The sequence below is a fragment of the Epinephelus fuscoguttatus genome, linkage group LG18 (assembly GCF_011397635.1).
Source record: "Epinephelus fuscoguttatus linkage group LG18, E.fuscoguttatus.final_Chr_v1".
NCBI lineage: Eukaryota > Metazoa > Chordata > Actinopteri > Perciformes > Serranidae > Epinephelus > Epinephelus fuscoguttatus.
In genome coordinates, this window is record NC_064769.1 from 20,398,664 (window position 1) to 20,420,450 (window position 21,787).

Sequence of the window (21,787 nt, forward strand, 5' to 3'; positions counted from 1 at the left end):
AGAAGAAGAAAAGCAGATCTGTCCGATTTTGTTTTCTACTGTCTTTTTATTGTGAACTGCACGATGCCTTCTTTGGTTCAAGATAAAAATAAATATCAATTTTGGAAATTTGGAAGATGTGCAAAGACTGAGATGGCCTTTCACATATGAAACACATAAATTGAATATCTGGAGAAAGCTTTGGAGAACACTTCATCGAGATAATCTGTAAATATTTGGTAGTTCCTCATGTGAACAGTTAATTTGGGACATTGTTTTTAGTTTGTTTTTAATTTCTTTGCCTTTCTTTTTTTTTCTCCTTTTGCATGTTTTGCACTTGATTTGCATATGCAAGACCAGAGTATTTAATGCTCAAATAATTAGCGCCATATTTCAGGAGGCATAGTTAAGAAAAAACACAGATATGAGTGGTCCAACCTAGTTTGTAGTTCGTCTCCACAAAAAGTAAAGTCACTTTGATAGATCTGGTATTTTATTCTGTGGCAGAAAATGTTTTAACACGAATGACTGAAAGGTAAATAGAGTTGCTTGAGCTGAAATTAAGCTGTCAATCAATATGATCACGCCCCCACCATCCTCAGAAATGGCCAAATGAGCTGTTTTTGAATTAGGTTTCCTAATAGTTTTGCACATATATTCTCACTCCGATTTTTGTGGATGCTTAATGAGAAACTCATCTTTGAGATCACATATTCATTTGTACTATTTAAAGTTTTCAGTAGCTTTAAAGACAAGTTCTAACTATGTTTGTGTATGCTTTAAATAATAGATCTAGAAAGAAAGAGAATCAGTGAGCACGGTTACATGCGCACAATAATCAGATAACTGGGAATAATCAGGTAATGGTAATAATCCGATTTGAGGCGTTTAGGTGCACTTCAATAATCTGACAATCAGAAAAACCTGGTTTACATGATTCAGTCCTTCAGTTGGATTTCTCCCCAAGTACATGACATAAAACTCAAACTTCCTGTTACAGTAGGTACTCATATCCTTGAAAAACCTTGAAAATTATGCAAGTCATATATTTGCAAAATAAAGTACTCATCATGCTGACAGCTTATATTCTTACAGTACTGTTTGTTTTTATCATTAACAAATACATGTGAGAGCATTCTAATGTGTAGTTTATCAATGTGGAGCCAGTTTTACATACTTTGGGTAGATTCGTAGTAAAAGTACTGCAAAGAGCAATATACAAGTGTATTGTACATAAACTTGTCACACAAAGTGCATAACATATAAGTAAGATAAAATAAAAGTGACAATTTAAACACTGAGGACATAAATATATATTATTTTATGTCAAATCTTTATCTGAAAGGAAACAGAAGCTGTCAGATTAATGTAGTGGAGTAGAAAGTACAATATTTCCCTCTAAAATGTAGTGGAGTGGGAGTATAAAATAGCAAAACCCGAAAGAAACCAGATTAAAGGGTATACATGGACTGAGTCATCTGACTATTGGGGACAAAGCTAGGTGTGTTTATCTGATTTCTCAAAATTAGATAATGGCCTTTATCTGATAAAGCCTATCGGATTATGCTGTTTACATGACTACTTGAATAATCAGGTAACTCCAGAAATCAGTTTATTAGTGTGCATGTAAACACGCTCAGTATTGGCCAAGAAAACTGGAATTGGTGCATCTCTGGTGTTTTGTAACGCCATGTGGGAAATGCCAAGTGAAAATCTTGGCATCAAACAAAACTAAAAGATAAATAAAATGAAATGAATGCCTGACAAAACAACAACAACAACAACAACAACAACAACTGGAGCGCTCAGTCTGCTTTTCTCACCATGATGCCAGTCAGGAGGCAGACTCCCTTCCCACAGTATGTGTTTGGGACCATATCCCCATATCCAATGGTAAGAAACGTGATTGAGATCAACCACATGGCTCCTAGAAAGTTGCTGGTTATGTCCTGGTTGTCATGGTACCTGTAATGAATAATAAATGCAATAGGTTGGCCAACCTTCACGCACCCGATGCACTCCAGCTTCACCCTGTGACTGGTTCTTATTTTAAAAAAAGAGGGAAAAGAATCTAATGTAATGCTGGACATAAGATTAAATGTGTTGTCAGACTACTGCAGGGCTTTAATCTCGCCTTGTAAATCATTCTATCTTGATGTTCAGACACACAGCCAGCTAAGAAGTGTGTACATTATCTATTTTTATGCCTTATCTATGTTTCATGCTGAGCAGTGCTGCATAGCGTGAGAAACTGATCCAGGCACCTCTCGCAAGCTCTCACAGTCCATGCAGCGATGATCCACAGCGAGATGGTGAAGACCAGCAGCACAGTGCCGGGACAGATGGTCATGAGGGTCTTCATCACGAAGCGCGTGTTGAAGTTTATCTTGTTGAGTGCACCGATGCTGCGTGACGAGGCATCCGTGAAGAGCTTGCTGTGCAGCAGCATGACACGAGCGATGAGGTACAGCCGCAGGAACATGGGGATGGACAGGATGATGTCCACATCCGCATCCGTCTTGGATGGCACATAGGAGTAGGCCAGGCGTGCCGTCCAGGTGAAAGTGTAGTTCCCTGGGATGGGGTGGATGGCGCACACCAGGATCTCCAGGCAGATGAAGAAGATGCGCTCATATGTCATGGCTATCCTCCAGTCATCGGCTGCGTTGTCCACCATAAATAACTGCAAGGAAAGGGCACGGTGAGGCTGATGGAGGGTAACATTTTCATCATGGTGACACAGCAAGCTACAGGAAATCATTAAACCCCATTAAACAGTAAGTCACAAATAGCCTGGAGTCATTAAATCACATTTTTTAGTCATATTTTTTAAGACCATAGCTGCTTTTTTTCATGTTGGTGCCCATTGAAGACAAATGATGTATATAAATAACATTATTTTTGACCATTTTCAAGAGAATAAGATTGATCCAAGTGACTGTGTGGAGCTCAGAACAACATTTGGAGGAGGAATAACAAATAAAAACTGATATGATGGGGGGAGGATGCTACACTCTTTCAAGGTCAAAAATGGCTCTCAGATAGGCAGAAGGGCATCTGATGACGGTGGAAACACTGCCTCTGTTTTTCTGAGGACATTTCTCAAAGAATATTATGGTGTTTCATATGTGTTAGTCCTGCCTTGTAGGTAGTATTGATCAGCAGACCGATCTGTTCACAGTTTAGGTTCATTAGAGTTGACACGTGTAAATGTATTGAACCTCTTGAGTTGTGATACTTTTTGCAAAAAAGTACTGTGCTGCATTCATGTGGTGACCGAATAATCTGAAAAATGATTTCCTGATCATGTTCACTTTGCTGTTTGTCATCAGTGTGTTGTTTAAACACTCTGAACTACAACATACAACACATCTTTTTTTGTAGCGTCCATGTTGTTTCCACATTATATCTCAAAGCTCATGAATGCTGCAAAGTCAAAAGAATGATATATCATGATAATGAAATATCATGTTATCTTGTGGACTTCATTTTGGAGTTTTCTGTTTGTGTCCTTCCTTGTCTTGTTTTTCATTCTTTCATCTGTTTCCTGTTATATTTTGTAGATTCTCTCCTCATGTGTCGTGTCTGGTTTTACTTCCTGTCTCGTTAGTCCCTCCCTGTTCCCAGAGTCTTCCCTTCACACCTGTTCTGTATTAGTCTTGTCTGCTCCACCCTTGTTGTTAGCCAATCTCCATTTCCCTCCCTTTGCCCATGTCCTCCTACTCCAGCTGTGTCTCATCCTTGTGATTAGTTTTCTGTGTATATATGCCTGTGTGTTTTCCTTTGGTAGAGGTCGTTTACACATTGCCAGCTATTTTCATAAACGGACATTTCACCGTCTCCGTTTTCAAAAAGATCTTCGTTTACACTTACCCGTGTATATATACACAAGAGCATGCCAAACCTGTAGGTGGCAGTGTAATGAGGAGCTCAAGCTTTCCATGTATCCATTGTCACCATAGCAACATAGGTCGCACTTTTTGACACAGGCGCAAGTTCCAGCGCATACTGTGACGTCGGTTGCCTATAACTCTGTTTATTTCCGTTTATCTCAATCACCGTGTACGTGTAAACGGCCTCTCAGTTTGTCTGTGTTCGTCCTCATGTCCTTAGTGGCGTTCCCTACTGTGTTTCCTCCCTGGTCTCTTGTGTTCTGTTGGATTTCTTCCCTGAATTCATCATATTATCGCCGTTGGTTTTCAGATTAGTTTTGGTTCTTCCGTCATTTGAACTTTCTGTTACCTGCTTGTTCTGGATGTTTTCGATCAGCTTTACTAAAGCTTGCTTTTAGTTAAACCTTAAACCTGCCTGCTGCCCTGCATGTGGGTCCTTCCTGAACTGATTCTTGACACTGAGAGGTAGAAAGTAACTCAAAATTAGTGCTGAAACAACTAGTCAAATAATCGATTAGTTGATCATCAGAAAAAAGTAAACCACCGTCAACAAATGTCATTTTTCAAACAAAACCCCCCTGAAAAAACGACATAGGCTGTGTCCAAAATTCCATATTAACATGCTATTTAATAGGCTAAAACAGTAGGCTGTATGAGAGGTATTTCCACAACCTGTGCAGCACACACCGCTCCCCAATACACATTGGCAGCGGCACCGTCAACACTAAAGTGTATTTCCCACCTCAGCCCCCTAGGTGGCTGTACCTACACTAGTTGCCAATGGTTGCCAACTGTTAGTAACGGAAGAAGAAGAGGAAAAACTTTGAGGCAACAACAACTTAGATTTCACGGGTGAGTTTCTTATCAAAATCGTCTTATTAAAAATTTGAACAACCGGAGTTGATACTACGGCGGCCGAGACGTACGGAAAAGGCTTTTCTCGCAGCGCCAGCTTTTCTCGCTGGAAATAGAGCAGTGGGCTGAAGCAGAGTGGCGCGTCAGCCAGCGCTGGTGTGGGTTTGTTCATAGAATATAATGGAGGCGGGCGTTTTGACGCGCAGCGTATGGCGGTGGTGTGTGTTGCACTTGAAACTATGAAACTAGTATGTGAATTGCATACTAGTGAAATATAACAGTATGCAAACACTGGAAACTACATCAGCATAAATATCCCACAATGCAACGCATTAGACAACATTCATAACGTACAGCTAACAACAGCTCTGCAGTGTTAGTAACAATTTTAAGCTTAAGTATGATTTCACTTTGCAAGGTGTAATATAGTTTTAAAATTATGTTTAAATCACGAGTAGAGCTAAAGTTGGCACGGGTTACCATGGTTACATTTCTCCAACTGGCAAGGAGGCTCTGGTAATTACAGCTCACTGCATCCGAAAAGATACACACCACTGTTTATGTACATAAAAGTTTATTGTTATAGTACTGGGTATGTAGTGCATAGTATGTGAATTCTCTGGTTCCACATGAGAGGATTTGCTCCTTTGTCTTTGTCATATACTATATCTCTGTATATTAAATATCTTTGAGTATTTGACTTTTGGTTGAACAAAACAAGACATCTGAAGACATCACTTTGGGCCTTGGAATCTAAAATTCTGCAAAAAAAATTGTAGGCAAGAAATTATGTTAAGTTTGTGATTTGTACTAATTAAATAAGACAAATAGTTTGTCTCTGCTACTCCTGTAAAAAAGGCCAGAATGGGCCAGTTCCCACTTAACCAGTTTTAGTAGTTTTGTTTAACTCCACAACTGAATTCTGCCGCAAATGACTTTGTTTGTCTCTGTTTTCAGACTTCTTGAATAAAAAACACAAGTGTTACATTTAGCAGCATGCAGTTTGCATTTCAACTTTAAAGTGTGATACTGATGAGAACATCTGCCGCCTCCACATTAGCATTAGCGTCTGATCGCCTGGCCACCTCGACCAGAAGGTAGGCCGTTCCACTGGGGACTTCGGTGTGGGTGGATTTCAACACCCCTCATCACTCTTCTCCACCCTGTCCTTTGTCATCTACAGCAGCTTCCTCACATGGTCACCTCTGCTGCTGTTGCTCCCTCCTCTTGTTCACCCCCCTCCCTTCTCGTCATCACTTTCAATCCAATCTACAGTTATCTTCTGCCAGAAGATTCACTGCTCAGTTTATTCACCCCGAACTAACGTCTGAGCCCATGACTGCCACCGCCGGCTCACTCACACTCCCTGGTCATGCCTACAGTCATAGATACTCTCTCAATCTCGCTGCTCTCTCTGAGCTTTACATTTGCTGCAGGTTGCAGATTAAACACTATCAAACTGTATTAGCTTCTCCTACATTTGTCAAATAATTCCTCTTTCTGACACGCCACACTGATATTCCTCCACAGCTGTTCCTGCTCCGTCCACTCAATCACCTCAAGGTCCTCTGCCTGCGTGCAGGCCGTCACAACTGGCAGTAGATATTTCACAAAACGTTGCTGTCAGCAAATACAAGCGAGGTTTCCTGGCGGCTGTTTTTGCCATGAGAGCGGAAGGCTCTCTGAAGGAAAACAATAGAAAAACTGCACATGATTACACTTTGTCGGACACCTCTTTAATATGCTGAGTAGTGAATTATACGATGGCCGGTGACTTCTCAGGGTTTGAAATGAAAATATTCACAGACAGAACAATGGATAAGTTAGGGAGAGGTTAGGGAGAGTACAAAAATTATTAAGGGGAAGTGGGGTCAGATAAGGGGAAGGTTCTGTTTCTTTTGTTTGTGCTAAAAGGCGGGTAGTCTTGATGTTTTCATTCTTTAATGGCCTGGATTTATATTTAATTTCTTTGATTTTCTCGCAGGAAGGTTACATTATGTCAAAAATGCGCTGTTTGTGTGCACCATGGCTCATAAAGGCACAATTTGCCATATGCAGAGGACAACAATCATGTCTTTCTTTCTGTATTTTCTATTTTCCTGAGGGATCAGTACAGCAGTTCCCAGAATTTGATCCTTATAGTTACCATAGATTGAACATACAACTCAGTCACGTTAATTTTTGTTCTGAATTATAACAGAACTACAATAAAGTTAAATGTGTCATACAGAGTGAATCTATGATATCATGCATTTTCAGCACAACGCAACCCTTTGGCCATGGCTAATTTCACTAATATGTTAATGGTGCTTCAAATTAAACCATTTTGAGTTTGATCACACTATCAAATAGCCATTAGCAGTGGTTATCATCATTATAGGTATAGGTGAGAAGGCTGGTGATAGTATGATCAGAATGCTGTGTTCACCTTATTAAACAGTCCATTGCAAAACTTTTTTTTATGTTTCAACAGAGCTGCGGTGAATGTGTGATTATGTTTAGGCACAGAACCACTTGGTTATAATCAGGAAAAGATCATGTATTGGCCTGAAACACCTAAATTTAGGGGCTCAAAGAGACGGGTTGCTTAAAGGATACAGATGACCCATGAAAAGGTCTATGCTTGACCCTTAAATGGGATCAAGTACAACAATTTACCTACTGACTTAAATCATCATCACATCATGTTAAACTAAAGCACCTAAGGCAACCATTGGTACTAAACATGTGCTGCTATCTTGTCAGAAAGGGGCCCAAATAATGCTCCAAATTTACGCTAAATTTTGGCGAGGGAAAATATATAATATAATATAATATAATATAATATAATATAATATAATATAATAATATACATTGCCATTTTTCAAAATGGTGTATTTAAATATTTCTGCATACCGGGGTCCCGAAACAGTCTTGAAATTGCATTAATTGGACTGGAAAACTGAGAGTTGACAGCCGTATACCTTTACACTATTTCAGTTCTGCACACAATCTGACCAATATCGGATTAAAAAACCCCAAAGCAAAGATTTGTTCACTCCTGATTTCCTCAATCAATGTTTGATTTACTTTTTCTCTAATCATTCATTGGAGGACATTTTCATACATGTGGCTACTGCATTTCAGAACAAGAAAATAAGGTCTTAACAATAGATACAAACACATGTAGACACAACATACATGTGGAAATGTGATTAATTGGATTATGTTTGCAGGAATTATGAAAATGGATAGGGATTCCCCCACCACCTCTTGTTGGGTGTGGATGAAAATGTTATCCCTAGCCTGCCTTGGGGGCACAAATCCTGCTGGAAATGCAGCCATTACTGGCTAAAAAACACCCATGTTTGGGGTCTTGAACAGCTTGGAAGCTTGCCTGGATGTCACGCCATCCACTGTCCCCTCCATCTCCTGATAACACAGTCAGCTAATATTCATGTCGCTGCACAACAAGAAACATGAGTGTTTAATAGCTGATAACAGCAGTCTAAACATACAAGTCAGCATAGCAGCAGCCCTCTTATCTTTAATGCTGATAACCACTACTAATGCCTGTTGAACAGAGTGATAACGTTCAAACTGGGTAAAAAAATTATTTCTCTCTTAAGTCATTTAGCTTGAGTTGAGAATGTTGTCTGTGTCAAGAGGGGGAGGGGGTCCAAACCAAAAATCAATAACCCTAGGGAGGGTCTTGCTTTATGCATAAATGCGAATAAAGTCCCATAGCTTTAAAATTCATTATATAGCATCTATTGATTTATCAGTGAAAACAGCAGCTTTAATTCCATAGGAAATAAAATGTTCATAATATCTAACACACACTAGAGGCACACATCACGACTCGGCCTCTTGCCAACTACTCTCCATTTAGTTTAATTTGGAGTTTCTCATTATAGAAGTAAAAAACTGTCCCAATCCTGAAGGGCTAATGGGATCAGTGACCTAGATTGTAAATTTAGTGGTGATATGTTACATAAAATTGAATTGCTGATGTAGTCATATTTCTCACATTGTAATGAAAGCAGCTATTCAACATGTTCAAGGACAAAGAAAGCACCAATAACATGGTGCTCCGCCACTTTTCTCACAGACACACATGAATGCTCCACACGCTTCGGCTTGACAGCTCGGAAGGCGCTTTGACACCACAGCCGCCCGCTCCGCTTTAACACAAACTTTACTGAACCCGCAACAGCAACAAACAGGCTTATTATAGCTGCTGAGCCAATTATATGTCCAACAGGCACTGTACAAGAAATATCAACTGTCAACAAGCTGGCACAGAACAAGCTACAGCGAACACATGTCCCCCGAACAAACAGTACAACTGACCCACAAAGCCTCTGCAGCTCATTTATATTTATTTAAAGGCCACAATCAAAGTTTCCCCCAAACACAGAAAACACATGAATTAAATTTTCAGGGGCAGTTGTTCATATCAAATGAGCGACACCGAGCTCCTTTAACAAACTGACATCTGTCAGAGAAGTGTGTAACTCTAACCACAGCTCGTCTTGTTCGCCTTTCCAAGTGAGTGTAATGTAGACACGGAAACACAAGCTGTGGCTCCACTCTGGTACGGTTTCTTACTTACAGAATTAGGCCTCTGAAAGCAGCTAAATCTATTGTTTGCACACAGCACAAGCGGCGTGTTATTTTACATTTTAAACAACAAACACATCCTGTCAAAAGCAGTTACAAAGTTTGTTACCTCAAAACAATGTAATTAAACATTTACACGCAGGTTGCATAAGGAAAGCCTACTTGGTGGGTAAAAGCAATTATGGTAATGGATGACCTGAAATACAATCCTCAAGGGCCCTTTACCTCAGAGCATCAAATATTCCATGCGAGCAGCAGAAGCAGCAGTTATGACAGAGCGGTGGAGGAAACTACATCTGCAGTGGAAAAACCTTAAACTGCCTGTTTTAAATCATGTCAGAATACGATACAGAGGAAGACAGCCTTAAAAACAGACAGCTGACGAGACAGGACACTTATAAATAAGTTACAGGAGACTGACAAATAATTCAAACACAGCAAGTGAAAGGATTTAAAATTTGAACTAACATGAAAACATGTCAACAGATGTTGAAAGCAGCACAGAAGTCTGGCAGTCAGCACTATGATTCCTGAGTTTTTAAAGCAACATGAAACAGCTAACACATGTTCACATATCCCTGGCCAAATTTAATTTGTGTTGAGCAAGTAAACACATCAAAATAACATGATATGACCTTAATCTTAAAGATGGTGAATCAAACAAGCCTCACAACCCTCCCAGAAACTAGAATATTGCATTTGACTACAGCAAGGAAGGAAAACACAATAAAGAAGGAGGAAAAAGTTATTAAAGGGGGAACTGTGTCAGAAAATCACGACAACATCAAACTCACACAAACTGCATCAACAAAGAGGAACACCAATTTCAAACTGGAACTTACAAACAAACTAAATACAGTATGAAAGGAAAAATTCGTGAGCTGGTTCAGTCACGTAAAGGGTCAGTTCACCCAAATTACTAAATAACTAAAAACTTTTAACTCTCTGAACTTCTTTATTTGGGTAGGTCAGGCAGGGATAATATTTTCCCGTAAATCCAGCTGTGACTGATGGGAATGTCATTAGTTTTGCAGGTATTTGGCCATGAATCAACATATTGGATTAGTTTAAATTCTGAACCTCATGGTGGTGCATGAGCAAGAGCAGCCTAGCCGCCAGAGGAAAATGTTGGCATTGCACATTTTTGCAAACCACAAATATGTTACATTTGAATGTTTCATACATATCATATCAATGTTTCTAAAGTGACATAGCACAGTGGTTCCTAACTTGTGGGTCCTGGTCCAAAAGTAGGTCCCGGGTCTATTCTGAATGGACCACAAGTGACTCGCAAACATGTCAAGTTCGTAAAAATCGCACTTAATTTTGAAGTACAGTGAATTTCGGCAGCGAACTAGCTTGACCACATGGCCAAATGCAAGTATGATGCCGAATACACTGAGCTGTGTGAACCTTCACCAAACGACTAGAAATCTGGACCCTGCGTTTGGACCAGTTGGGAATCACTGACAGCATATTGGCTGACTTTGTCATCTGGAGGTGGAGGGGATGTTGGATGGTGTGACATCTAGCCAAGCTGCAGACCACTGTTCACGAAAAAAATCCCAACCAAATAGGTTGTGTTTTCTAGTGGCATTTTGCTGTTTTTCCACCATGGGCACTTAATTTATAGAGACTTTTCCATTTATCAGAGAGGGCATTAACATAAGCTAAAATCTCAAAGTACAAACATGTACAGAAATATAGAAAGAAATGTAAAGATGTTGTTTTTTAGAGACATAGCTGCGTTTCCAGCCGGTATAGTGCCATAAAAGCAGATATTTTGAGCCTTAACATGATCTTTTCCTAACCATACCAAGTGGTTTTTGCACCTAAACCTAACCACACTTAACCATAGTGTAATTAAAACATAAAGAAACGTTAAGTTTCAGTGTATCTGCTACACAAAAACATACAAAATAATGTAACATATTCGTGGTTTGCAGAAATGTACCAATGCCATCATTTGTGGTGACTGGGTTAAGTAAAAGTGAAGGAATCACTAAAGTCGGCAGGTGTTATCCTCTGGAGACCATGAATGTGTGCACAAAATTTAATAGAAATCCATCAACTATTGTTGAGACATTTCCAAAGTAGTGGACCAACCAACAGACACTGCTATCCACAGAGCCACAGCTAAAATTCAAAACAGCAGAAACAATTTTCCTCACACTCTGGAAAACCCGCTGAGCTGTGACAGAGATGGAAAACCTGGGCAAATAAAACCAAAACTGTCTGCATAGTCAGGTACTTTTATAGAAACACAAGGAAACCCTTAAGTCAATTTCAAATTACCTGTTTAAGTCCCTAAATCTGGCCCCTATACTTTTATATGGACACACACAGGCACATGTTTGTACCTCTGCACATGTTTGTGTGTGTATCCAAACCTTACTCTAAACCTAATTCTAATTCTGGTCAAAATGTCCCATTTTTCCAAAAGCTGGTATCCTCACAGTGACAATAAAGCACAAGAGCACACACATTAAGCTCCCGCACTGTGCAACACACCTCACAGAACAAAGAGCTGATACAGTGACCACGAGATGGTGGACGAATCTGGCCATCTCTCATCTTTCTTGTATCTTTTATTGTTGTATTTTATACCTGTCTCACTCTGTTTAAGCTTGTTTTTTCATTTTATTTTCTCTTGTGGTGTGTCTTCGTAGAGCACTGTGAACTGGCTTGTTGCTAAAATTTGCCTTGCTTTTTCTGATGGACACAAAATCCAGTCTAATCTCAATGAGTGCATGCCCCCTGCTCATCATAGGGAAATTTCACTCATGTCCTCAGATCATTCTCCGCCTGTCCCGCGTCCACACCATGCGGTCTCAGAGGAGCTCACCTGCGATGCTAAGCTGGGTTGGTTACTGGTTTCACAGCGCTCAATATAACTAATGGAGTCCAGCTCAATATTTAATCTGTGTAATGTGGAGATGGGAACATATATCTTGTCACTGAGAATTAAATCGCTCAATCTCATTAGTGAATTAGGTTGAGAGGTTCTGCCCGATTAGACATTAATGCAATGCCTTATTTATGATATCAAAGTGAGCCACTAAGAGGCCACTTTGCTGAGTAAATCTGAAGCTGTTGCTGATTCAGTTTGCTTTTGTTTCTGAAATTAAGTCTCACATTTGCATATACATTCTTCTATTCAAGCAAAGTAAAGCCCCTCAGAGCCAAAGTAAAAGCTCATATAAATCTTTCTTCCTTAAAGTGTTGCTGCAGCAGCCAACACATTAATAACTGAAAATCATCTGCATGTTTAAAGTCACATGCGGAGCACAATTTATTAAATGCCATCAGTAAATCAGGATTTAAGTATTCTCAACTCTTTGGGAGGCTGAGTGTCCTTGAGAGCCTTTATGTTCAATGAAAACATTGAGGTCAGCAGCCAGTGGTGGTTATCTGACTCCAGTCTGGAGTCTCAGGTAGAGGACAGATTTCACTGTGAGAAATGCAGAGCGTCTCCTGCAGTTACACCATATCTCTGACACATACACACACTCACCCAGGGGCGGTCTGACAAGCACGGCCAAGTTTGGCTCTGGCAGCATTCGCTGGCAGAGTTTGGGCGATGTGTTGTTATTTTATCTTTTCCGCAGATTGTAAAATGTAATACCACGCGACTGTGAAACATCAGCGCTGACTTTTATCACAAAAGTACACATCAAAGACAGAACAGCCCCCAAAGCATTTTGCATTAGTTTAAGAAAACTCAGCAGAACTGTCATCACAAGGTACAGCGACACAGCAATGGCCTTAACACAAATGCCCCTCGGCAAAGAGCCTTTGATGTGGGAAGAAGAGAAAACTTTCAAAATGTCAGTTTCTGTCTGTTTGGGAATAAGGTGAACTCATCAACCATCTTAGCATCCGGAGCAGGAAGAGGCTCCCAGCTCGTAGCTCATATCAGACTTTGACAATGACAAATCAAAGTCATGAAGCAGCTACAGACTCTAACCTCTCCATTTCCACTCGCATTGTGAAGTAAGTCGCTGCCTGCCAACGCTGCAAACTCAACTTAAAAGTCTAAAAATTCCTCTCACGTATCGCCAGCTGTTAACAAAAGACATCAATGAAGCAGAATCAGGCCGATTACATCTAAAAAAGAAGTGTAAAAAGAAACCGAACAACATCAATATGTGCAGAGGAGGACTGAACATTAATATGACATATCCTAATTGTATACGGTGGGACCAGTCTAAGGGCATTTAGCAGAACATGGACACACTGTTTCTTTCTGTTAATGCACTTGGCTCACTAGGTCAGCCGTCACTGCCATTGCAGCGCAGCAGATGTATCCCTAAACAATTCAAATGACAGCTGGTGTCCAACATCTACCCTGTCTGACCTGACCTTTTGAGTTCTCAGTCACTCGGTGGAGGAGAAACTTCCTGTTGTTATACCCTATAAAAATGAGAGGGCACAGTCTTTACTGAGTCTGACAAGTAAATCAGTTTTAAGGGGCTAGAAGTGGTGGGGAAATATTTCATCATCCTGACTTATGCGTCTACATCTGACAGGCATCTGTGAGTACACATGGATGTGCATGCATAATCTATTTCACTGCAGGAGCAGAATTTCTCACATGGAAAAGTGCACTTTAGAAATAGCAAGCACTCTGCTAAAATCAGAAAAGAGTCATTACAGAAACGAAGTGGAGGTCGCAAAGCAGGGACATCACATACTGAATTAACACAAAAGCAGACCAGAATGGTGATAATACAACACATGGAGTCAATCTGTCTGTATATTTGTGTTTTTTTAATTGAAATTCTATGTCATAGCTCAATGATTTAAAAGGACTTTCCATCAATTTTGACATGCCAAATGCAGTTTACTCATCACTGGGAATAAAACGCAACATATCAGAACAGTCACATAATGTCCGCGGCTCTGGATAAGCTTTGAAAAGTCTGAAATAAAACACTCAAGTGACAAAACTTGAGTATATCAGCTTGGGTTTAGAGACTGCAGATTTTTAAAGGGGAACTCCACCAATTATATACATCAAAGTCTGCCTAAAGGAGCTATATGCAATATTCAGAGCATATCTATGATTATGTTGCCTTCCATTTGCCCTAGGAAGTCTGAATTTGCAAGTTCCCAGTCGGATATTTCAGCTGAAGTTGGATTTCTGACTGAAGGAACATCACCAACCCCAAGCTTAATATCCGAGGCGGATAGTAAAAGCTGTAGTAATGTACAGTTTATTAGCACTTCTGTCTTCAAACAGTCATACACACTGTCCTGGCCAACCTCTAACTGTGCACATGAAATGCATTGTTAGCAGCTGGTAACGCTAACAACATTTTGATTTTTCGACTTGTTGTAGTGCAACAACTCCAACCTCCGACTTTGAAGGTAAATGGTGCGCAACGTAAGTGTCTGAGCCAAGACTGCCTGCATATGGCTCTCAACATGGAGGGCATGAGCCAGTGGCTAGCAGCTATGGTGTTCACATGGGGGAGAACCAGAGGGTGGGCTGGGTTGGGACAGCCGTGTTATCAGCGGTTACTGCAGCGTAAGCATAGTGCAGAGCAACGGCAATTAGCTAGCCAGTGGGATACACACACACAGGGACTCACATTCACTAACATGCACGTGAAGTGTAGCTCAGGTTACAACACACACAGAGGGAGCGTGACTTTATTCTCAACTCAGGATGCCATGACTCCACAACAACGCTTTTAAACGACTGTTTAAAACTTGACAACACAAAAATTTTATATGGATCCTTCTGTATTTCCTGTTGCGATTTTTGCAGTGTGTGTGCACCACAGATGTATTAGGAGAACTGGATACAGCACTGGAGGCAGGACCCCGTTCATTTTTATAAGAGTTGCTCAGTGGTGCATGATGGTTCAAGCACTGCATAAAAAAAATACCAGGATGATCAGCACTGCTGCATTTTGCGGCACTAGAGACCTATGGTGGCTGAGTCTAGAATAAGTGTCTACGTTACTTCACCAGCTGAACAGCTAATTTCTGGCTTAGCGCTCACTAACTTGAATAGGGATAAAATGATTTAATCTTGTGGCTCTTCCAGACTTCTGAAATTTTATCGGACTGAGTGGATAAAATCCTGAAGGTGAAACGAGTCATTTTGCAGGAGTTGTGCTGCTCAAAAAAATGTATCGCCTGATTCACAGAAGCCTCTTTTCCAATTTAAGTAAATGGGAAATGTTCTTTTTTGGCCGCAGGGCAACATGTGACAGACCCCAGAAATTGCAGTACCACTGTTTGGCCACTACGAGAATTGGCTTCAAAGCCTGGCACACTTCTTGGGGACCTGGTAAGTGCATGACATCAGCTGATAGGAAGTAACCATGGATGATCCAAGCTGTTGTCTAGCAGTGCAATTCCAGTGAAACTCTCTATATCTTTAATTAGTAGATAGTTTGCTGCTGTGTTAATGATCTGAATGTGGCATACAGCTCCTTTGAATTTCTCGGGGAGCACCACTACTGCCTGCAGGGTGAGCCGTGCAAAGTCCGATACATTGCTTCAGGTGATGTCACATGAGTCAATGTCAGAATCAAAGACTACAAGTTTGAAAATTAAACAAATTTGAGGTTGTGGCATTATAAAGAGGTGAGCTTGTCAGACCTGTCTGCATGAGGCGAGCGGGCTGAGACCACATTAGTTACTACTAGCATAACGCATCTGATTATCTGACTTTACTGTCTGCGGTTAAGTTGCATTGTGGGTAATGTAGGCGCCAGGTTTAGACAATGAAGGAGAATGTGTAGAAGAAGATATTTCTGGTGTTTTTATTTTGTATTCTGTCCATCGTGAATCGGACAATGCTAAATCAGTGGAGTAGGCAACTCTTTTACTATAAGAGCAAATGTTTCAGACTAGAGGCAGGGGGATGTTTAAAAGACGTGGCTTTTAACCAGGCGGGGAGAGTCTGACAAAAATAGAGCTGGAGCAATTAAACTCCACACATATCAAGTCAAATCACATTTTTATCAGATACAAATGAAGGAGCCAGAAAGAAAATGAAAAGGAAACAGGCACATCCAGAGCAACTGTGTGTGCATGTGTGCGCCATTAGCAAGATAGATTTAGAATTAATTTATCTGTGTGTGTGTGTGTGTGTGTGTGTGTGTGTGTGTGTGTGTGTGTGTGTAACACATATGTCAGTCTGCAGGAACCGAGTAATGACAGACTAGCAACAACAGGCACAAAAGCCCCTCAGGCAGGGAAGCAAAGGAGCAGCTGGTGTGGTGGAAGTTGAAGTGCAAACACTACGAACTGGATTTAAATAGTGAGACAGAGTCAGTTTCCAGGAACTGGCTGATAGTTTGTTCCAAAGGGGACTTGATGAATTAGAGGACAGACCGTACAATAAACTTGTGCATTTAGAGGGAGAAGCAGCAGGGAGTGAGTGAGACTGCAGTGACGTGACGACGTTTCCTGATCCATTTAAGTGCTCAGGCTTCTACGTTTGAATGAGTTGTGTATAAATCATTGTGGAGAGGGGATACTTGGTGAAAAGTGCATTGCAGTAATCAACATGGGGCAAACAATTGCCTTAATAAACTTTTCTAGGTCAGCTAAAGCGGAAACATCTTCATTGTGAGGAGAGAGGGAGCTATCTGGGGTGAAAAATGTTTTGGATATCGACTTGACTGTCAGAGGAGTCAGGATCAAAGAGGTTTGAAACAGCCTTCCTGTGGGGTAAATATGCAGCTCCTAACAATTAAAGGAGTGGAGAGAAAAGCTTGTTTTGGAGCTCAATTGCAAATTTAAGCGTGCCTGTAGTGAAGGAAAGAATATTGTTTCACAACCATTTTTAATGTGTAAAACAGAAGCTTCAAGCTTTTTAAAAACTGCTATCATCACCATATTTATCAAAACAGTGTTGCTGCATCACAACAGCGAGAATGTATGAGAAACAGTGACGGAAAGTATGTAGCAACAATCCAGTGCTTAGGCATTTAACTGGTTTATTGTGCATAGGGACCATAAATGTACGGCTGAGGCTTGACTACCAATTTAACACAATCTGTTATAAAGCTCACTAAATGGAAACCTGCTGTGATGAAAAATGCAGCGTTGCAAGATATTAGTCACAACTAAATCATTACATTATTTAACATCAAGAAAAGTTTGCACAAGCAGGAGGTTTAAAAAAACTCTGAATCATTTACACAGGGTTGAGTAAAAAGGAGTGGAGGCCGAGGGGATGGGAGAATAAATATGACACTCTCATGCAAAAATACAGCATGCTTTCTAATTTACAAACAGCCACTTGGGACCGTCTGCTGGGGAAATGAAAACACTTCTCTCATGCATTGAAATATGGTAATGATGTCTGTGCATTTCTATCATCCCTCATAAAGAAAGGTTTACAATGAGACATCTGAAGGGGGCGACGCATTTTACTGTTGGGCTATTTCAATGAATGATGCTCCCCTGGGACTTGTAAGTGCTAAATATACCAACAAGACTGATGGATATACTGGAGCTAATGCAACTTTTTAATACAAAAGATAAGAATCTCACGGTTTGTCCAAATGTAATATTTTCCCGTCCTGCTTAAGCATATTCTATCTTGAATAAGAGCGGCTGAAAACAGCTGGATCAGCTCCTACAATTCAGCTACAGGCATTTTTTAAGATATCACCACCGCCATCGCCATCTTTTGTGCATTAACATGATTAAACACGGCTTCATTCAAGATTTGAGGAAATGCTTGAGTTGTGTTTCTTTTCAAGTGAAGTTTTCCTTTTTAAATTGACTCAATAATATATAAAAAAAGAAAGTATCTGATACTCGAAAGCTCCCTGGCAACATACATCCACCCCTGCAGAAAGTGGCAGCATTAATTTTGAGGCTGTTCACCGAGAACATGAGTGCTGAAGCGCAGGAAGAACTGTAAGTAATGCAACAATGCTCCAAGGCAAGGTCATAAAACTGTCCAAGTGTTGGAACATTTCAAGGGAGGCTGACAATCTATATGCACCCACTAAGCCCTGCGTGGAGTTCCTAAATCTTATCAAAATGTGTAATAGAATGTTAATGTGGCTTCAGGAGATGATAATCAGTCTACTTCACTGTACAGTGCAAAAACCTCTGCATAGATTTTTCTTTGAGCCATGCGTGTTCACCTTTTTAATTAAAAATGCACGTTGTGTAAGATTTCATTGAGTTATTCTCAAAGTTATTTGCAAGCTGATAAGAAACACTTATTTTCTGCACAACCTCCTGACTACCAAACCTATTTGTGACATCATAAAGTTGCAAGGTTGAGTTCATTTTACATTTAAAGGAGCATTTACTAAATGTGATGACTGCTGACCCTTCAACACCCACACTTAGAGAATGAGAAAAGTGTTACAACATTACCTGTATCTCTCTTGCATGGTATATGATAATCAGCCCCAGGAGAATGATTGTAGAAAGGCTTATCAGGCATTTTAGAGCTAATGAATACAGGGACTCCTGGAAAAGAGCAACAACACTAAAGCCAAACAACACACAACAGCATGACATACAATCACATTCTTATGGTGGCAAACCAGCCTTAGTTATATGTGTGACACAAATCTAAAAGAAGTAGTAATTCAGCTTCTTACTGCAACAAACATGTGATATCTTTTTGTACTATGGGGCTCATGCTTGGACAGCAGTGGGCCTTTTGGCCTGCATGTGACAATGTGACTACACGGGACACTTTGCAGTGAGCCCAGACTTCTTATTTAAACTGCCTGCTTTTCCATGAACACTTTTGGCACAAGTTTTTTCCTTTTTATTCTACTCGCTCCATCAGTCACATGCGACTAAATTAACTCTCTGTAAATACGCACCTTTCCATAGGCTCCCCATGAGAGTTCAGTCTCTATAACCATAACAACGATCCCAAACATCCCAAAGATTAAAGCATAGTCGCTGAGCCGCTTCCTTTTCTCAAACAAGGCCCTCCTGTGCCCGAGCTTTTCCCCAATATTCTGGTTCTTCTTTTTCCCCGATTTGCCGCCGCTGTGGCTGCAGCCTCCCCCTCCGTCTCCCGATGCGTAAGGCATCAGTGTGGTGGAATTATTCTCCGGCTTGGATACTAAAGTGTCCGACGCATCTGCGGCTGAGATGGGCTGCAAAGGCTGGGACTCGGAATCAAACTCGTGTATGTTTCTGCGGGACGAGCTCAAGTTGCTCAGCGGCCGCATTACGCCGCCGTTGTATCTGCAGCTGCTCATGGCTATTTCATTGTAGGAGTTACTGTCTTTGTGGCTGCTGCCCAGGCTGCCCCGCTGCTGCCGATCGCGGCAATGCTGCTGCTGATGGTGAGGATGATGATGCCTGGATGAACTACCATGACTAGAGGGTGTGAACTCGCAGACGCTGTACTGGCAACCTTGCCTCGAAGACGTTTCCGAAGGTGTCCTTAAAGTTCCCACAGTGGTCGGCGACGTCCCGCGAAAGACGAGGCTTTTCCTCGCATCACAGGTGCAGTTATTGCAGGTGCAGCATTGGTCGTGCTGCTTGCCGAGCCGATCCTCCCGCCCGCAGTAGTGCTGGTACTTACAGTGCTGGAACTGCTGCTCTGGAAAGAAATCGTTCTGCAGCTGCAATGGGGTTTCCATGTCAGTGCTGCCGTTTAAAGCAGCAGTCGGGTACCACAGAGCACCCGACGAAGGGCGTTATGGTACTTACGGGAGGACAGAGCCGCTGCATGAATAGACCCATTTCGGCTCCGGTAGGCTAGAATGTGAGCGGAGCCTCCGATTGGGCAGGGGGGACCAAAACAACTGTCTCGACGTCATGAAAAGGTTGCAACCATGAGATGTGAAGCCCAGCCTTATTTCATCAGGAGCAACACAAACTACACATAATTGCTGCTTTGTTATTTTTGGACAGCTACCTGCACTTTTACGCATTTACAAACAACTTTTACCAAATGAAAATGCGCAACTTCTTTTGGGAGCACCCAAGAAGAAAGCATTTCTTTAAATAAGTGTAAATAAAAACCTATAAAAGGTGTTTTCTCATTTTTACTCTTTTACGCATGAGCACACCTCTGCCATTTAAACAGATGTAATTTAGCTCCTACACACAGCACCCGTCAGCCAGGCCTATTCATAAATTCCTGACTGATTTCCCCATTTATCGACTTCATAGGAAACACACGTAGCTCGCTGTCACCGCTGATTTACACGGTACTGAATCCATTCAGCCCATTGGTCGCTGCCCACGTGACCGTGCGGTCCTGTAGCACCTATATGGCCAGGACTCGTGTCTGCAGCCAATAGATTGATGTGACCACTGGTGGCTGCGTTATTAATGGAGTAGAAGAGTTATATCACCCCGAGGAAATACAGCCAACTGCCCGAGATTGAGCAGCTGTGGAGGCATAAAGCAAAGGCTGAAACCCAATCATCCACACGTCCCGGCGTATGCAGCAGCAACAAATTTAGTCCTAGGGCTGTTAGACTATATTGGAGTTATGTTTTTGTATTTGTGGTGGGATTATAGTGGGAGCTGCGCAGTTTGCTCACAAAGCTTTCCTTGCTTCAGTTGCATTGGAGTCGTAAAGTTGTCTCCCCTCTCTACATACATCATCCATGGAGCCAGCAAACAACGATAAAGAATTTAAACATCTGCAAAGTTGGAAAGGATGAGTTTAATATCTAAACATGGTGTGTTATATCACACATGTGGTCTTATTGTTTTTGAATAGGGAGTTATGAAAGTGTAGCTGTCCGCGGTGCTGAAAGTCACTCCATCATGAACTAAGTTTCAGCACCGCGGACAGCTACACTCGCTCATTGATCACTACCAACCCTTTAATAAAACAAGCCCTCTGCACAGGATCGCAATGCGCACTTACTCCCGATTGGCTGGGTCGACACACCACGTGACGCCTCCAACCTGCCCAGCTCTTTCCTCCTCCCTGTGTGTGGAGTCCAGTGAATGAAGGCAGTCTGCATAAATTCAAGACACATGTCGGCAACGGGATGGACACGGTGCCCCATCCGTGCAACATGTTATCGCTGACACAGGGAGAGGAAAGAGCGCTGGAGAGGTGTTCATTTATGATTAATGGTGATCTGGTGATATGGTGTTACAGTACGTGGAAACATGCACCACACTGATTTCGTTATTTTCCAGTTATAGTGGTAAAGTAGTCCTTCATTTACCACATAAATCCTCCCTGTAATTTACGCACCATTCAAAGGCTATCTATCTATCTATCTATCTATCTATCTATCTATCTATCTATCTATCTATCTATCTATCTATCTATCTAACTCATCTTGTTTTTCAGCCACATGTAATCTGACATTACAACACAACATTCTGACTTTCTAACATGACCATAAATTACTGTAAAACTGGCCACTTACTAACTATTATATCTGCTGCTGCTGAGGCTTAAGAAAGATTAAGGCAAGCTCCTCATATGACCTTTGTATAATCAGATAAGTCCCATCGAGATTAAGATC

General features: G+C 41.2%; 1 protein-coding gene across 3 annotated transcripts in view; it reads right to left on the reverse strand.

Annotated features, from left to right (window-relative positions):
* The window catches only part of kcnn2 (potassium calcium-activated channel subfamily N member 2), a 33,624-nt gene extending 13,643 nt beyond the window's left edge, over positions 1-19,981 (reverse strand). For 2 of the 3 annotated variants that reach the window (XM_049559852.1, XM_049559850.1), the window contains exons 1-4: positions 19,154-19,981; positions 18,693-18,788; positions 2,244-2,662; positions 1,803-1,944 (exon numbers count right to left, since the gene is read on the reverse strand). In XM_049559852.1, the coding sequence (XP_049415809.1) occupies positions 1,803-1,944; positions 2,244-2,662; positions 18,693-18,788; positions 19,154-19,927 (1,431 nt within the window). In that variant the 5' untranslated portion in view covers positions 19,928-19,981. The remainder of the gene's footprint in view (positions 1-1,802; positions 1,945-2,243; positions 2,663-18,692; positions 18,789-19,153) is intronic. The other variant, XM_049559851.1, reaches the window with a different exon arrangement.
* Between the last annotated feature and the right edge of the window lie 1,806 nt (positions 19,982-21,787).